The sequence below is a fragment of the Mesoplodon mirus genome, assembly GCF_964341445.2.
Source record: "Mesoplodon mirus genome assembly, chromosome: 12".
Taxonomy (NCBI): domain Eukaryota; kingdom Metazoa; phylum Chordata; class Mammalia; order Artiodactyla; family Ziphiidae; genus Mesoplodon; species Mesoplodon mirus.
Window position 1 is genome coordinate 85,869,507 of NC_138988.1, and position 18,225 is coordinate 85,887,731.

The window sequence follows — 18,225 nt, forward strand, 5'->3', positions numbered from 1 at the left end:
TTTGGATCTATGCCAATCTGACATGTCATCGTAGTTTCTCTCTCTACACAAATGTTTTTGGTGTGTGTGGGGCCATTATCCTGCTTACCACACATCCCATAACAGTTATTTGAGTTATAACAAGTTCAACCCACAATAACAAATTCTACTTAATTTAAGTTATAATTTTATTTCTAGAAATCTAATTGGCACAAACTTTTCTGGAACATATTTATTACTTAGACATTAAACCACATAATTTCCTACAGATTGTTTTCTTTCTTCCCTCCTTTTTTCTTTTCTTTTTCTTTTCTTTTTTTGTACCTCCTTAACCCATTTTTTGTACCACCCCCCTCACTGCTGGCAACCACTAATCTGTTCTCTGTACATACGAGCTTGATTTCTTTTTTTTTAAGATTCCACATATAAGAGAGATCATGCAGTATGTCTTTCTCTGTCTGACCTATTTAACTTAGTGTTAATGTCCTTGAGGTCCATCCGTGTTGTCCCAAATGGCAAGATTTCATTCTTTTTAAATAAAAACACTAATTCAAAAAGATACATGTACCCAATGTTCATAGCAGCATTATTTACAATTACAAAGATATGGAGGCAAACTAAATGTCCATCAACAGATGAATGGATAAAGAAGATGTAGTATATATGTACAATGGAATATTATTCATCCATTAAAAAATCAAATTCTGCCATTTGTAACAACAAGGATGGACCTAAAGGGTATTATGCTTAGTGAAATAAGTCAGACAAAGACAAATATTCTATATTACCACTTATATATGGAATCTAAAGAATAAAACAAATTAATAAATATAACTAAACAGAAACAGACTCACAGATATAGATAACAAACTAGTGGTTACCTGGTGGGAAGAGGGAAGGGGGGAAGGGGCCAGATAGGGTTAGGAGATTAAGAGATACAAACTACCATGTATAAAATAAATAAGCAACAAGGATATATTGTACAGTACAAGGAAGTATAGCCATTATTTTGTAAAAACTTTAAAAGGAGTATAATTTTAAAATATTGAATTACTGTGATGTATACCTGAAACTAAAATAATATTATAAATCAACTATACTTCAATTAAAAGAATTTTATTCTTTTTTAAGGTTTACTAATCTTCCATCATATATCTATAACCACATTTTCCTTATCTATTCATCCATCAGTATATACTTAGGTTGTTTCCATATTTTGGTTATTGGAAACAATGCTGCAATGTACATGGGGGTATAGATACATTTTCAAGTTAGTGCTTTCATTTTCCTTGAATAAGTACCCAGAAATGGAGTTGCTGGATCATACAGTAGTTTTTTTTTTTTCTTTTCTGTAATTTAATTTTAATTTTTTAAAATTTCATTTTATTTTTTTAATACAGCATGTTCTTATTAGTTATCTATTTTATACATATTAGTGTATACATGTCAATCCCAATCTCCCAATTCATCCCACCACCACGACCCCCGCACGTTCCATGTTCCCTCCTTGTGTCCATACGTTTGTTCTCTACATCTGTGTCTCTATTTCTGCCTTGCAAACCAGGTCATCTGTACCATTTTTCTAGATTCCACATATATTTGTTAATATACAATATTTATTCTTCTCTTTCTGACTTACTTTACTCTGTATGACAGTATCTAGGTCCATCCACGTCTCTACAAATTACCAAATTTCAATCCTTTTTATGGCTGAGTAATATTACATTGTATATATGTAACACATCTTCTTTATCCATCTGTCTGTCAATGGGCATTTAGGTTGCTTCCATGACCTGACTATTGTAAATAGTGCTGCGGTGAACATTGGGGTGCATGTGTCTTTTTGAATTATGGTTATCTCTGGGTATATGCCCAGTAGTGGGATTGTTGGGTCATATGGTAATTCTATTTTTAGTTTTTTAAAGAACCTCCATACTGTTCTCCATAGTGGCTGTATCATTTACATTCCCACCAACAGTGCAAGAGGGTTCCCTTTTCTGCACACCCTCTCCAGCATTTTATTGTTTGTAGAGTTTTTCATGATGGCCATTCTGACTGGTGTGAGGTGATACCTCATCGTAGTTTTGATTTGCATTTCTCCAATAATTAGTCATGTTGAACAGCTTTTCATGTGCCTCTTGGTCATCTGTATGTCTTCTTTGGAGAAATGTCTATTTAGGTCTTCTGCCCATTTTTTGACTGGATTTTTTTTAATATGGAGTTGCAAGAGCTGTTTATATATTTTGGAGGTTAATCCTTCATCTGTTGATTTGTTTGCAAGTATTTTCTCCCATTCTGAGGGTTGTCTTTTTTTCCTGCTTAGTTTCCTTTGCTGTACAATATCTTTTAGTTTCATTAGGTCCCGTTTTTTAATTTTTGTTTTTATTTCCATTATTCTAGGAGGTGGATCAAAAAAGATCTTGCTCTGATTTATGTCAAAGAGTGTTCTTCCCATGTTTTCCTCTAATTTTATAGTGTCCGGTCTTACATTTAGGTCTTTAATCCATTTTGAGTTTATTTTTGTGTATGGTATTACGGAGTATTCTAATTTCATTCTTTTACATGTGGCTGTCCAGTTTTCAGAACACCATTATTGAATATTTTAATATTTATTGAGGTATAATTATATAAAATAAAATATGGATCTTAAGTGTATATTTAGACGTGTTTTTGGGGTTTTTTTTTTTTTTTTTTTTTTTTTTTTTGCAGTACATGGGCCTCTCACTGTTGTGGCCTCTCCCGCTGTGGAGCACAGGCTCTTGACGCGCAGGCTCAGCAGCCATGGCTCACGGGCCCACCCACTCCGCGGCATGCGGGATCCTCCTGGACTGGTGCATGAACCCGTGTCCCCTGCATCGGCAGGTGGACTCCCAACCACTGCGCCACCAGGGAAGCCCTAGATGTGTTCTTTGTTAATTTTTGAATTTTATTTTATTTATATTTTTATACAGAAGGTTCTTATTATCATCAATTTTATACACATCAGTGTATACGTGTCAATCCCAATCGCCCAATTCAGCACACCACCATCCCCACCCCACCATGGCTTTCCCCCCTTGGTGTCTATACACTTGTTCTCTACATCTGTGTCTCAACTTCTGCCCTGCAAACCGGTTCATCTGTGCCATTTTTCTAGGTTCCACATACATCTGTTAATATATGATATTTATTTTTCTTTTTCTGACTTAATTCACTCTGTATGACAGTCTCTAGATGCATCCATGTCTCAACAAATGACTCAATTTCGTTCCTTTTTAAGGCTGAGTAATATTCCATTGTATATATGTACCACATCTTCTTTATCCATTCATCTGTCGATGGGCATTTAGGTGGCTTCCATGATATGGCTATTGTAAATAGTGCTGCAATGAACATTCGGGTGTATGTGTCTTTTTGAATTATGACTTTCTCTGGGTATATGCCCAGTAGTGGGATTGCTGGATCATATGGTAATTCTACTTTTAGTTTTTTAAGGAACCTGCATAATGTTCTCCATAGTGGCTATATCAATTTACATTCCCACCAACAGTGCAACAGGGTTCCCTTTTCTCCACACCCTCTCCAACATTTGTTGTTTTGTAGATTTTCTGATGATGCCCATTCTAATTGGTGTGAGGTGATACCTCATTGTAGTTTTGATTTGCATTTCTCTAATAATTAATGATGTTGAGCAGCTTTTCATGTGCTTCTTGGCCATCTGTATGTCTTCTTTGGAGATATGTCTATTTATGTCTTCTGCCCATTTTTGGATTGGGTTGTTTGTATCTTTAATATTGAGCTGCATGAACTGTTTATATATTTTGGAGATTAATCCTTTGTCCGTTGGTTCATTTGCAAATATTTTCTCCCCTTCTAAGGGTTGTCTTTTCGTCTTGTTTATGGTTTCCTTTGCTGTGCAGAAGCTTTGAAGTTTCATTAGGTCCCATTTGTTTATTTTTGTTTTTATTTCCATTACTCTAGGAGGTGGATCAAAAAAAGATCTTGCTGTGATTTATGTCAAAGAGTGTTCTTCCGATGTTTTCCTCTAAGAGTTTTATAGTGTCCAGTCTTACATTTAGGTCTCGAATCCATTTTGAGTTTATTTTTGTGTATGGTGTTAGGGAGTGTTCTAATTTCATTCTTTTACATGTAGCTGTCCAGTTTTCCCAGCACCACTTATTGAAGAGACTGTCTTTTCTCCACTGTATATCCTTGCCTCCTTTGTCATAGATTAGTTGACCATATGTGTGTGGGTTTACCTCTGGGCTTTCTATCTTTTTCCATTGATCTATGTTTCTCTTTTTGTGCCAGTACCCTATTGTCTTGATTACTGTAGCTTTGTAGTATAGTCTGAAGTCAGGAAGTCTGATTCCCCCAGCTCCGCGTTTTTCCCTCAAGACTGCTTTGGCTATTTGGGGTCTTTTGTGTCTCCATACAAATTTTAAGATTTTTTGTTCTAGTTCTGTAAAAAATGCCATTGATAATTTGATAGGGATTGCAATGAATCTTTAGATTGCTTTGGGTAGTACAGTCATTTTCACAATGTTGATTCTTCCAATCCAAGAACATGGTATATCTCTTCATCTGTTGGTATCATGTTTAATTTGTTTCATCAGTGTCTTATAGTTTTCTGCATACAGGTCTTTTGTCTCCCTAGGTAGGTTTATTCCTAGGTATTTTATTCTTTTTGTTGTATTGGTAAATGGTAGTGTTTCCTTAATTTCTTTCAGATATTTTATCATTAGTGTATAGGAATGCCAAAGATTTCAGTGCATTAATTTTGTTTCCTGCAACTTTACCAAATTCATTGATTGGCTCTACTAGTTTTCTGGTGGCATTTTTAGGTTTCTCCATATACAGTATCATGTCATCTGCAAACACTGACAGTTTTACTTCTTCTTTTCCAATTTGTATTACTTTTATTTCTTTTACTTCTCTGATTGTGATGGCTAGGACTTCCAAAACTATGTTGAATAATAGTGGTGAGAGTGGACATTCTTTGCTTGTTCCAGATCTTAGAGGAAATGCTTTCAGTTTTTCACCATTGAGAATGATGTTTGCTGTGTGTTTGTCATATATGGCCTTTATTATGTTGAAGTAGGTTCCCTGAAAGCCCACTTTCTGGAGAGTTTTTATCATAAATGGGTGTTGAATTTTGTCAAAAGTTGTTTCTGCATCTGTTGAGAGGATCATATCATTTTTCTTCTTCAATTTGTTAATATGGTGTACCACATTGATTGATTTGCTTATATTGAAGAATCCTTGCATCCCTGGGATAAATCCCACTTGATAATGGTATATGATCCTTTTAATGTGTTGTTGGATTCTGTTTGCTAGTATTTTGTTGAGGATTTTTGCATCTATATTCATCAGTGATATTGGTCTGTAATTTTCTTTTTTTGTAGTATCTTTGTCTGGTTTTGGTATCAGGGTGATGGTGGCCTCATAGAATGAGTTTGGGAGTGTTCCTTCCTCTGCAATTTTTTGGAAGAGTTTGAGAAGGATGAGTGTTAGCTCTTCTCTAAATGTTTGATAGAATTCACCCGTGAAGCCATTTCATCCTGGACTTTTGTTTGCTGGAAGATTTTTAATCACAGTTTCAATTTCATTCCTTGTGATTGGTCTGTTCATATTTTCTATTTCTTCCTGGTTCAGTCTTGGAAGGTTATACCTTTCTAAGAATTTGTCCATTTCTTCCAGCTTGTCCATTTTGTTGACATAGAGTTGCTTGTAGAAGTCTCTTATGATGCTTTGTATTTCTGCAGTGTCTGTTGTAACTTCTCCTTTTTCATTTCTAATTTTATTGATTTGAGTCCTCTCCCTCTTTTTCTTGATGAGTCTGGCTAATGGTTTTTCAATTTTGTTTATCTTCTCAAAGAACCAGCTTTTAGTTTTATTGATCTTTGCTATTGTTTTCTTTGTTTCTATTTCATTTATTTCTGCCTGATCTTTATGATTTCTTTCCTTCTGCTAACTTTGGGTTTTGTTTGTTCTTCTTTCTCTAGTTCCTTTAGGTGTGAAGTTAGATTGTTTATTTGAGATTTTTCTTGTTTCTTGAGGCAGGCTTGTATAGCTATAAACTTCCCTCTTAGAACTGCTTTTGCCACATCCCATAGGTTTTGGATCGTCGTGTTTTCATTGTCATTTTTCTCTAGGTATTTTTTGATTTCCTCTTTGATTTCTTCAGTGATTTCTTGGTTATTTAGTAATGTATTGTTTAGCCTCCATGTGGTTGTGTTTTTTTCCCTGAAATTGATTTCTAATCTCATAGCATTGTAGTCAGAAAAGATGCTTGATATGATTTCAGTTTTCTTAAATTTACTGAGGTTTGATTTATGACCCAAGATGTGATCTATCCTGGAGAATGTTCCGTGCACACTTGAGAAGAAAGTGTAATCTGCTGTTTTTGGATGGAATGTCCTATCAATATCAATTAAATCTATCTGGTCTATTGTGTCATTTAAAGCTTCTGTTTCCTTATTTGTTTTCATTTTGGGTGATCTGTCCATTGGTGTATGTGAGGTGTTAAAGTCTCCCACTATTTTGTTACTGTCAATTTCCCCTTTTAGAGCTGTTAGTATCTGCCTTATGTATTGAGGTGCTCCTATGTTGGGTGCATATATAATTGTTGTATCGTCTTCTTGGATTGAACCCTTGATCACTATGTAGTGTCCTTCCTTGTCTCTTGTAACATTCTATTTTAAAGTCTATTTTATCTGATATGAGTATTGATACTCCAGCTTTCTTTTATTTCCATTTGCATGGAATATCTTTTTCCATCCCCTCACTTTCAGTCTGTATGTGTCCCTTAGGTCTGAAGTGGGTCTCTTGTAGAGAGCATATATATGGGTCTTCTTTTTATATCCATTCAACAAGCCTGTGTCTTTTGTTTGGAGCATGGAATCCATTCACCTTTAAGGTAATTATTGATATGTATGTCCTATGACCATTTTCTTAATTGTTTTGGGTTTGTTTTTGTAGGTCCTTTTCTTCTCTTGTGTTTCCCACTTAGAGAAGTTCCTTTAGCATTTGTTGTAGAGCTGGTTTGGTGGTACTGAATTCTCTTAGCTTTGCTTGTCTGTAAAGCTTTTGATTTCTCCACTGAATCTGAATGAGATCCTTGCTGGGTAGAATGATCTTGGTTGTAGGTTTTTCCCTTTCATCACTTTAAGTATATCATGCCCCTCCCTTCTGGCTTGTAGAGTTTCTGCTGAGAAGTCAGCCTTTAACCTTATGGGAGTTCCCTTGTATGTTATTTGTCGTGTTTCCCTGGTTGCTTTCAATAATTTTTCTTTGTCTTTAATTTTTGCCAATTTGATTACTATGTGTCTCGGCATGTTTCTCCTTGGGTTTATCCTGTATGGGACTCTGTGCACTTCCTGGATTTGGGTGGCTATTTCCTTTCCCATGTTAGGGACGTTTTCGACTATAATCTCTTCAAATATTTTCTCTGGTCCTTTCTCTCTCTCTTCTCCTTCTGGTACCCCTATAATGCGAATGTTATTGCGTTTATTGTTGTCCCATTGGTCTCTTAGGCTGTCTTCATTTCTTTTTATTCCTTTTTCTTTATTCTCTTCCACAGCAATGAATTCCACCATTCTGTCTTCTGGGTCACTGATCCGTTCTTCTGCCTCAGTTATTCTGTTATTGATTCCTTCTAGTGTAGTTTTCATTTCAGTTATTGTATTGTTCATCTTTGTTCTTTAATTCTTCTAGGTCTTTGTTAAACATTTCTTGAGTCTTCTCAATCTTTGCCTCCATTCTTTTTCCAAGGTTCTGGATCATCTTCACTATCATTATTCTGAATTCTTTTTCTGGAAGGTTGCCTGTCTCCAGTTCATTTAGTTGTGTTTCTGAGGTTTTATCTTGTTCCTTCATCTTGTACATAGCCCTCTGCCTTTTCATCTTCACTATCTTCCTGTGATTGTGGTTTTTGTTCCACAGGCTGCAGGATTGTAGTTCTTCTTGCTTCTGATGTCTGCCCTCTGGTGGATGAAGCTATCTAAGAGGCTTGTGCAAGTTTCCTGATGGGAGGGACTGGTGGTAGGTAGAGCTGGCTGTTGCTCTGGTGGGCAGAGCTCAGTAAAACTTTAATCTGCTTGACTGTTGATGGGTGGGGCTGAGTTCCCTCCCTGTTGGTTGTTTGGCCTGAGGCAACCCAACACTGGAGCTTACCTGGGCTCTTCATTGGGGCTAATGACAGACTCTGGCAGTGCTCAGGCCAAGGAGTACTTCCCAGAACTTCTGCTGCCAGTGTCCTTTTCCCCGTAGTGAGCCAAAGCCACTCCCTGCCTCTGCAGGAAACCCTCCAACACTAGCAGGTAGCTCTGGTTCATTCTCCCCTGGGGTCACTGCTCCTTCCCCTGGGTCCCGATGCGCACACTACTTTGTGTGTGCCCTCCAAGAGTGGAGTCTCTGTTTCCTCCAGTCCTGTCAGTGTCCTGCAATCAAATCCCACTAGCCTTCAAAGTCTGATTCTCTAGGAATTCCCGCTCCCGTTGTCAGACTCCCAGGTCGGGATGGCTGACGTGGGGCTCAGAACCTTCACTCCAGTGGGTGGACTTCTGTGGTATAAGTGTTCTGCAGTGTGTGAGTCACCCAACTGGCAGTTATGGGATTTGATTTTACAGTGATTGTGCCCCTCCTACCATCTCATTGTGGCTTCTCCTTTGTCTTTGGATGTGGGGTGTTTTTTTTTTTTGGTGAGTTCCAGTGTCTTCCTATCAATGACTGTCCAGCAACTAGTTTTGATACTGGTGTTCTCACAAGAGGGAGTGAGAGTACTTCCTTCTACTCCACCATCTTGGTTCCCCTCCCAATGCCAGTTGTGGTTGTGGTTGTTGTTGCTATTGGATAATCTTAGATGTGTTTTGAAAAATGTATAAACTTACAAACAAGACTCATAGAACACTACATTAAAGTCCCTTCCTGTCCTTTTGCCCTCCTCACCAAGAGGGAATTGTTTTTGTAATATCTAACCATATAAATTAATTTTGCCCATTTTTGAAATTCATAGAAATAGTATGCATAAAAATAGTATGCACTCTTTGGTGTCTAGCTTCTTCAGCTGAGCGTATTTTTGTTGAGATTCATCCAGATTGTTGAGTGTATCAGTGTTGCCTTACTTTGTATTTCTGAGTAATATCCATTGTATTAATACACTGTGGTATGTTCATCCATTCCAAATATCCATCTATTTTGAATAAAGCTGCTATAAACATTTCAGAACAAGCCTTTTGTAGGCACATTTTTATTTCTCTTGAGAAAGTGCCATTTGTTGAAAAGACTGTACTTGCCTCCATTGACTTGCATTAGTGTATTTATTCAAAAGCATATTATTATTTATACTCCTCTCTTTCTGGACTCCCTACTTTCTCCTATTGATGAATTTGTTTGGCCTTACACCAACACTACACTGATTACTCTAGCTTGAAACTACTTCAAATACATTACATTTTTTTAAGTGCTGTTTTTCTCTGCAATTTGCACATATGAGTTTCTCAACCAGACTAGTCATATAAGTTTTGAGAATAAAGCAGTTTACTTGAGGGAAGGTCTTTTTTGTTGTTCAGGGGACTTACTTCCAAGAGTAACTCAGGGTATCTGTAAATGGTCCCTTTAAAATAGACATGAGCCAAAGTACTTCAAGGACTGGCTCAATTTTCTGGGACATCCTATTAGGGATTATATTTTAGGGGGTATGAAATTATAAGATCAATCCCACATCTTCTTATTGTGTCATAACTTCTCAAAAGCCAGTTAGTACAATAAAAATTTTAATTAATATATAGGGGTCCAAATTTCTAAGTGGCACTTCCTAAAGTTAAAATATGTTTTTACCTCAGATGTGTTAATGATGGATACTTTCTGTTCTACATTCCAGTTCCAAATTTTTGTTCCATTCGTTATGGAATTGCTCTCTTACTGCTCCTCTGTAATGTTATAATAATGTCACAGCGTGTGTGTATGAGCCTCACAATGATAGCCATGGTGAACAGCACAGAGCCACATGGTTTGTCCAACACCTCCACAAAGGAGCCACAGGATTACTTAAAGGTATATCAAAAATATTATAGACAGTCATAAGTTTAAAATCCTATCTTGCTAACTAATTTGTGGAGAGGTTGAATGTTATCATAATTGATATGACAGTAATTATTAAAGAAAGAAGCTCAAGTCTTGATCTGCCTTGCCAATAGTAACCTAAATAAACATGTCCCACAACTAAAATATGTCTCAGTATTTGTAAAGGGCAAGAGAAGTTTGGACAGGAGAAAAAAGGAAAGCATCTTAAATGAGAAGTAGAAGTCAAGACACTTTTTCTTTCTTATTTACATTTTTAATGTACAGTACATTTACATGTTTCATTAATTTCATCTATGGAAGGTAATGAGTTGATACCTGTCAAAAGATGTAGTACAGAAAAAAATGAAAATAGGTGGGAGAAATATTTTCCACTATACTCTTCCTATGTCCCTTTATGAATACACAGGCAAATAAGAAAATATTTTCTTATTATCACCCCTATTTACATTAAAAATAACACTATATGAAGTGTACTGCACCCTGATTTTTTTTAACATAAGCATCAGAACCAGGCTCAGATTTGACACATATGTAGGAATTCCTAGACAGGGAATTTAAAATAACTATAATTAATATGTCAAGGGCTCTAATGGGAAAAAAGTGACAACATACAATACCACATAGGTAATGTTAGCAGAGAGATGGATATTATTAGAAAGCATAAAAAAGAAATAGTAGAAATCATGGCAACTGTAACAGGTATAAAGAATGCCTTGATGGGCTTATAAGTAATCTCAACACAGCTGAGGAAAGAATCAATGAAATTGAATATAAGTCAATAGGAACTTCCCAAGCTGAAATGAAAGAGAATTTAATAAATAAATAAACAAACAAACAGAACATCTTAGAACTGTGGACAATACCAAAAGTTGTAACATATGCATGACTAGAACACCAGGAAGAGTAGGAGAAAATGGGAAGAAGAAATATTTGAAAAATTAATGGCTGAGAACTTTTTGAAATTTATGGCAGACACCAAGCCACAAATCCAAGAAGCTCAGAGAACATCAAACAGGATAAATACTAAAAAGAAAAATAATCAACAAGAACAACCACCCAGACATACATATTTAAATTGCAGAAAACTAAGACAAAGAGAACATCTTGAATGAAGCTAGAGGAAAGAATCACCTACAGAGGAACAAGGATAAGAATTATGGAAGACTTCTTATCAGACACCACTCAAACATGAAGAGAGAAATGAATTCTTTAAAGTATTGAAAGAAAAAAAAAAAGACACCTGCCAAACTAGAATTCTGTATCCAATGAAATTACCTCAGAAGTCAAAGAGAATAAAGATATTTTCAAGCAAAGAAAAACTGAGGGAGCTATATTAATTTCAGACAGAGCAGAATTTATACCAAGGAAGATTATCAGAGATAAAGAGGACACTGTCTAATGATAAAAGGGTCAATTCTCCAAGAAGACATAATAATCCTAACCATGTAAGTCTCTAGCAACAATCCTAAACATGTATGTCTCTAACAAAGCAGCAAAATACAGAAGGCTAAAACTGCTAGAACTAAAAGGAGAAAAGACAAATATAAAATTAGTAACTGTTTTCTATTTGTTACATCTGTTCTTTGTTACCTTTCTTTTTTCCACTCCTTTTCTTGCCTTATCTTGGTATAACTGAGCATTTTATATGATTCAATTTTATTCTCTTGATGTATCATTTATACTTAAAAAAACTGTTTTAGTAGTTTCCCTAGGGTTTACAATATACATTTTTTAATAATAGAAATCCACCATCAAATAACACTTTACTGCTTCATGTGTAGTGCAGGCACTTTATAACAGAGTATTCTTAATTCCTCTCTCCCATCTTTTGTGACACTGCTGCTATTCATTTCCCTTATCCATATGATATAAATACCCAATACAGAATTACATTATTGCTTTAAACAAGTATGTATCTTTTGCATCAATTCAAAATAAAATAATTTACACCTTCATTTATTCTTTCTTCATGCTCTTCTTTTTTAAATGTAGATCCAAGTTTCTGAACTATATAATTTTCCTTCTGCATAAAGAACTTCTGTTGGTTTTACCAAAACTTCTTCTGGTTTTATATCTAATAAATTTTTGCCTAGCCCAAAGTAAAAATATCTGTTATGTTTTCTTCTAGAAGTTTTATAATTTCAGGTTTTACATTTAAATATGATTCATTTTTTCAATTTTTGTATATGTTGTGTTGAAGATCCTTTTTTACATATGTGTATACACTGTTCTAACATCATTTGTCGAAAAGACTTCTTTCTCCACTGAATTGTCTTTTAAGTTTGGTAAAAAATCAATAGTTATAGGAATAATGCTACCTACCTGATTTTAAGACTTTGTTATAAAGCTACAGTAATCAAGACAGTGTGTTATTAGCATAAAGACAGAAAAGTAATCATTGAAATAGAACAGAGTGTCCAGAAATAGACTCACACACATATGAACTACTGATTTTTTTCATGATCCACAAAAGAACAAACAAACAAAATTAGACTTCACCAAAATTCAAAAAACACTGTTAAAAGACTGAAAAGACAAGCCAGAGACAGTGGTAATTTTTTGAAAATCATATCTAGTAAAGGAAGTTAATCAAAACTCAATAATAAGTGAAACCAACAATGCAGCACAAAAATGGAGAAAAGATGTGAATAGACACTTCATCAAAGATGATACATGGATGGTAAATACATGAAAATATGCTCCACCTCATTAGTCATTAGACATAAACAAACTAAATCCACAAAGGTATATGACTACACACCAATTCAAATGGCCAAAATTATAAAGATTGGACATAAGTGTTGTAAAAATGTGGAGGAACTGGAAGTCTCCTACACTGCTGGTGATAATTCACAATGGTACAACCAGTTTAAGCATACAGCTATCGTATGATCTGGCCATTCCACTGCTCCTAAAGAGAAATGAAAACATGTGTCCATATAGAGATGTATATATAGATTCTCATTGTAGCTTTATTTGTAATAGCCAAAAATTGGAAGCAACCAACATGTTCATCAATAGGTGAATGAATGCACAAACTATGGCCCATCCATAAAATGGAGTACTGCTTAGTACTAAAAAGGGATAGGGGGCTTCCCTGGTGGCGCAGTGGTTGAGAGTCCGCCTGCCGATGCAGGGGACGCGGGTTTGTGCCCCGGTCCGGGTGGATCCCACAAGCCGCGGAGCGGCTGGGCCCGTGAGCCATGGCCGCTGAGCCTGCGCGTCTGGAGCCTGTGCTCCGCAATGGGAGAAAGGCCACAAGAGTGAGAGGCCCACGTACCGAAAAAAAAAGAAAATGGGCAGAGGATCTGAATAGACATTTTTCCAGAAAAGACGTACAACTTGTCAACAGGCACATGAGAGGGTGCTCAACATCATCAGGGAAATGCAAATCAAACCCACAAGGTATCACCTCATACCTGTCAACATGGATATTAACAAAAAGACAAGAAATATCAAGTGTTGACTAAGATGTGGAGAGAAGGGAACCCTAGTGCACTGATGGTATAATGTAAATTAGTGCAGTCACTATGGAAAACAGTATGAAGTTTCTTCAAAAACTTAAAAATTAAATTACCATATCCAGCAATTCTAGTTCCGGGTATTTATCCTAAGAAAATAAAAACACTAACTTGAAAAAATATCTACACCCCCATGTTCATTGCAGCATTATTTACAACAGCCTAAGGATCCATCCAAGGATGAATGGATAATGCAAATGCACTGTATATATACAATGGAATATTATCCAGTCATAAAAAGTAAGAAATCTTGCCATTTGTGACAACACGAATGGACCTTGAGTGTATTATGCTAAGTGAAATGAATCATACCAAGAAAGACAAATACTATACGGTCTTGTTTATGTGTGGAATCTAAACAAACAAATGAAACTGAGCTCCTGGTTACAGAGAATAGGCTCGTCGTTGCCAGTAGCAGGGGGTCAGGGGAGGGTGGTGTTGGGAAAAATGGGTAAAGACAGTTAAAAAGTGCAGAACTTCCAGCTATAAAATAAGTTATGGGGGGACCTCCCTGGTGGTCCAGTGGTTAAGACTTTGCCTTCCAATGAGAGGGTGTGGTTTCAATCCCTGGTTGGGGAGGTAAGATCCCATGTGGCTGGCGGCCAAAAAACCAAAACAGAGCGGTGTTGTAACAAATTCAATAAAAACTTTTTAAAAATGGTCCACATCAAAATAAATCTTTAAAAAAATTGTTATGGGGGTGTAGCATATAGCATGGTGACTATAGTTAATGATACTGTATTGTATAGTTGAAAGTTGCTAAGAGAGTAGATCTTAAAAGTTTTCATGACAACTATATATATGGTGATGAATGTTAACTAGACTTGTGATCATTTCTCAATATAGACAAATATCAAATCATTATGTTGTACACCTGAAACTAATATAATATGCCAATTATATCTAAAATTTTTTTAAAAAGCAAATATTAAACGTCTATGCTGTGACAGGTAGGGGTGGTACAAATGATGCCCTTGACTGCAAAGACTTTTCGTTATAGTTGAGGGTACCAATGATAAAATGTAATTACACACAGATAATGATGTTATTAGGAATAAAGAAGTCCCATAATAGAGGCTATTAGGCAGAGGGCAGCTATTTTACATGGGGTAAGCTGGAAGACCAGTTTTCCCATATTCCTGAACATCATAGAAAATCATCTGCAGAGTGGCTAGATGTGTCTCCTTTTTCCTTTCAGAACCCTGTGTATAACTGGAGCACTGAAATCCAGGGAATCATGTTAAGTTCCATCTTCTACGGTGTACTCATCAGCCAAATTCCTGCTGGATATTTATCTGGAATATACTCCTTAAAGAGAATGGTTGGTTCTGCATTGTTCCTCAGCTCTCTGTTTACTCTGCTCATCCCATTGGCAGCTGAATTTGGAGAAGCTTTGGTCATCATATGCCGAGTAATCCAGGGACTATTCCAGGTATTAAGATAATACAAAAACTGAACCAAGAATTTAAATTCACAGAAAGTGTCAGAGATCCAATGTTCTAATCATTCTTCTTTCAGGGGATAGCATTAACAACTCAGCAAGTAGTATGGATCAAGTGGGCTCCTCCCTTGGAACAAGTCCGACTTACCTCTCTGAGTTTATCAGGTAATGATTAGGGGCCTAGAATGTTTAATCTTGTTGTCATCTCATTGTAGCATGTGCTGCCCTAGAGCCGTAAGAAACGTGTATGTTTTGAACTGTCAAGGGCTTTGGAAACCATCCTCACTTTAAAGATATGGAAATTGTCTGGGATGGAGAAGAGACTTGCTTATCTCAAACAACAGAGAAAAGAGAGAAAAGCAAATATTTTATTATTTTCTTCTGTTCGGTGTTACATGTTATACAAATATTTCCCTATAAATTGTTCACTGCTACCATGAGACTACATTATTTCTACTTCCAGATGCCTGCATTCATTGGGGGTGTTGTTTGTGCCTTCTGATTAGGACTTCTACTAGGACCCTGTGTTGTCCTACTTATAACAGGATTCATCTGTGACTCCCTGGGATGGCCTTTGGTCTTTTATATTTTTGGTGAGTCTCTGTCTATAAAAATCCCAGTCATTATTCAGAATTTTTAAAACTTAAAAATAAAAATGGAATACCGTAGTTTATATGAAGTTAGCAATATTAAAAATCATAAATCCCATTGAAGAAAAAAGAGCAGTCAACATTCATGAATTTCTTATTATAAGCAAGACATCATGCTCAGAACTATACATGCATTACTGTATATAATTTCACAATTCTACAACATCGATGCTACAGATACATATCCCTTACATGAAACTCTTGGGGAAAGGGATGATCAGAATAGATCAAAGATTATATGAGTATACTATTTATACTTAACATCCCAAGCAAAATTTAGAGCATCATCTCATAATCAAACACATTAATTTCTGAAGTGAAACATGAAATTCTCATAAATTGGAATAAATGAAAAACTATAAAGGATTGGGGTTTCTAAATAAGTTAGAAAATCACTTTTGGCTTTCAAATCTTGGTTTCAGATTTGTGGATAAGGGACTGTGGATGGGTGCTACTGTGCTCGTTTGATATGTAAGGAAAAGTACAGAGACTTAATTCAGAAAGATCTACTACAAAGTGATTCTTTAAAATGGTAAATAAAGATGTGGCAGAATCAAATGGATAGAGCAGTAATCAGATGCTAGCAAAATGGAAGCTAATACCATCCCCAGGTCCAAAAGGGCAAGCAAGGGTGTAGTCGATGGGAATCTACTAGGAGAGAGTCCTGTAGAAATGGCTGCTTTGAGAGGACCCATGACTTTTCATAAAAGAGCTATAGACTGACGCAATGCTAGGAAAGGTGATAACTAGAGAAAAAGACACCCTAATTTCATTCAGCTCTCTCTCATCTTCTGCTCAAGCTTTCTGCTTCCTAAATCTATCTGGAAAGCAGAGAACATATGGACTGGTTGATATTCATTCAAGTCAGCCATCTGTGGCCAAAGCAGGGTAAAGAAGGGCGGAGAGTGGATCTAGAGGGACAAACAGGGAACCCCCAATACCCACAGTGAGCAAATGACAGAGGCATGTCTTCCATCCTCATAATTTCATTGTTCTTCATCACTGCATTAGTCATAAGTAGTAAGTAATGGTCAGTATAGTGATATTGCACAAACTCCATGTCAGGAAAGGGCTGGAAGACTTGGAACTGTCTAACCTGGTGAAATGAAAACTTGAGCAGGCATGCCTTGCAGGACTCTCATGTAAGAGAAATGCATACCTGCTCTGCATTACAAAACTAAAACTAATACACAGGAAATTATAGGGAGGTGAAGTTTCAGCTCCATGTAAGAAAAACTTTTCAATAATTAAAGCTGCCCAACATTGCTGATCAAAATTTGGGTGAGCTCCAATATTCATGGTGTATTCATATTTCAACGTCATATACATGTATACAGCAACATTTGTCATTTGTAATTTTCATGGGTGGCTCTATGAAGCGCAAAGAAAGGGACTATGCATTATACTATGATAACAGCTTTACCATGAATTGCCCCATCTGCTTTTTCTTATCACTTAGAATAGGGGAAGAGTGCCATCACTTAGATGGCAGCAGTATAGGGATTTAGGTGTTACCTCCACAACTCTTACAATGAGTCATACGGTGCCCATAGATGTGAAATAACCTGCCCAAGTTAGTGGCAGATGCAAACTAAAACCAGGATGTTTTGTGGTTCAGTTTGAACGCTCTTCTCAATAGAGTTAAATAAATCTAATCAATACTATTTTAAAGAACAAAGTAATACCTGCTTTTAAGCAGCTGTTAATTGCTGGGGAAAATTACCATACAGAACAATTTGAACCATACACTCACATTTGTACTTAAAAGGGCCTGACTGTCCTGCCATGTTTCTCTCCATAAATACTATTTCAAACTTCTCAAAACTACTCTCCTCAAATCTCTAAAATGGCTCCCTTTCCCTGATGTCTCTTTCAAGTTACCTCCCTTTTAAGAGTCAAAATTATTGAACAACCTGTCTACACCCACTGCCCCCATTTCCTAGCCACCCACTGTCTCCTCAACTTATATCTGACTAAGTGTCTGATCCATTCTACTATCAAGAGAGTCCTTGCCAAGATCACTTATGGCTTCCATCAGAGCTAGAGCTGCTCTGAAGCCCAGGCAGGAGGGGCCTTGCCTTGGATTCTACATTGTAGTGAGCCCATTCTGGCCCCCCTCCAGCTAAGCCTTCTTCATAGGGTAGAAGTCTATGGCATCAAAATTAGAGGCTCATCAGAGCCCTTGACCTTCCTTCTAATGATCACTCCCAGAATTTTTTGCTCATATACAACCAAGGCTTTTTCAGAACTGGCAGGACTCTTCCCCACATTCACTGAATTGAGGCTGGGCCGGGAGGTGACAGGTAAAACTATTTACAGAGAATGTAAATAGAGCATGATGGGGAAGCCAAGAATTTCTATACAGAGCCATTCAAAACCCCTAGTCGTGTGGGACTGGATCTGGGTGGGAACAGAAGAGGTCAAGTCCCAGATCAGTGACCAGGGATTTGTGACCAGTGGAATCTAAGAATTCTAAATTTAAACCCTTCTCCCCGGGTCATTTTCTTTCCTCTGGCTTCTTTCAAAATTTTCTCTCTTTTATTTTCTGCAGTTTGAATATGATATGCCT

At 36.6% G+C, this 18,225-nt stretch overlaps 1 protein-coding gene across 14 annotated transcripts in view; it reads left to right on the forward strand.

Annotated features, from left to right (window-relative positions):
• SLC17A1 (solute carrier family 17 member 1) overlaps window positions 1-18,225 on the forward strand; it is a 228,744-nt gene that overhangs the window by 22,895 nt on the left and 187,624 nt on the right. For 11 of the 14 annotated variants that reach the window (XR_014295460.1, XR_014295461.1, XR_014295463.1 and 8 more), the window contains exons 3-6: window positions 9,842-10,014; window positions 14,764-14,997; window positions 15,084-15,171; window positions 15,513-15,599. Coding sequence is in view for 4 of the 14 variants with exons in the window: in XM_082637880.1 (XP_082494006.1) it covers window positions 9,842-10,014; window positions 14,764-14,997; window positions 15,084-15,171; window positions 15,513-15,599 (582 nt within the window). In the remaining 10 variants the exon portion in view is untranslated. The remainder of the gene's footprint in view (window positions 1-9,841; window positions 10,015-14,763; window positions 14,998-15,083; window positions 15,172-15,512; window positions 15,600-18,225) is intronic. The other 3 variants (XR_014295462.1, XR_014295466.1, XR_014295468.1) reach the window with 1 other exon arrangement.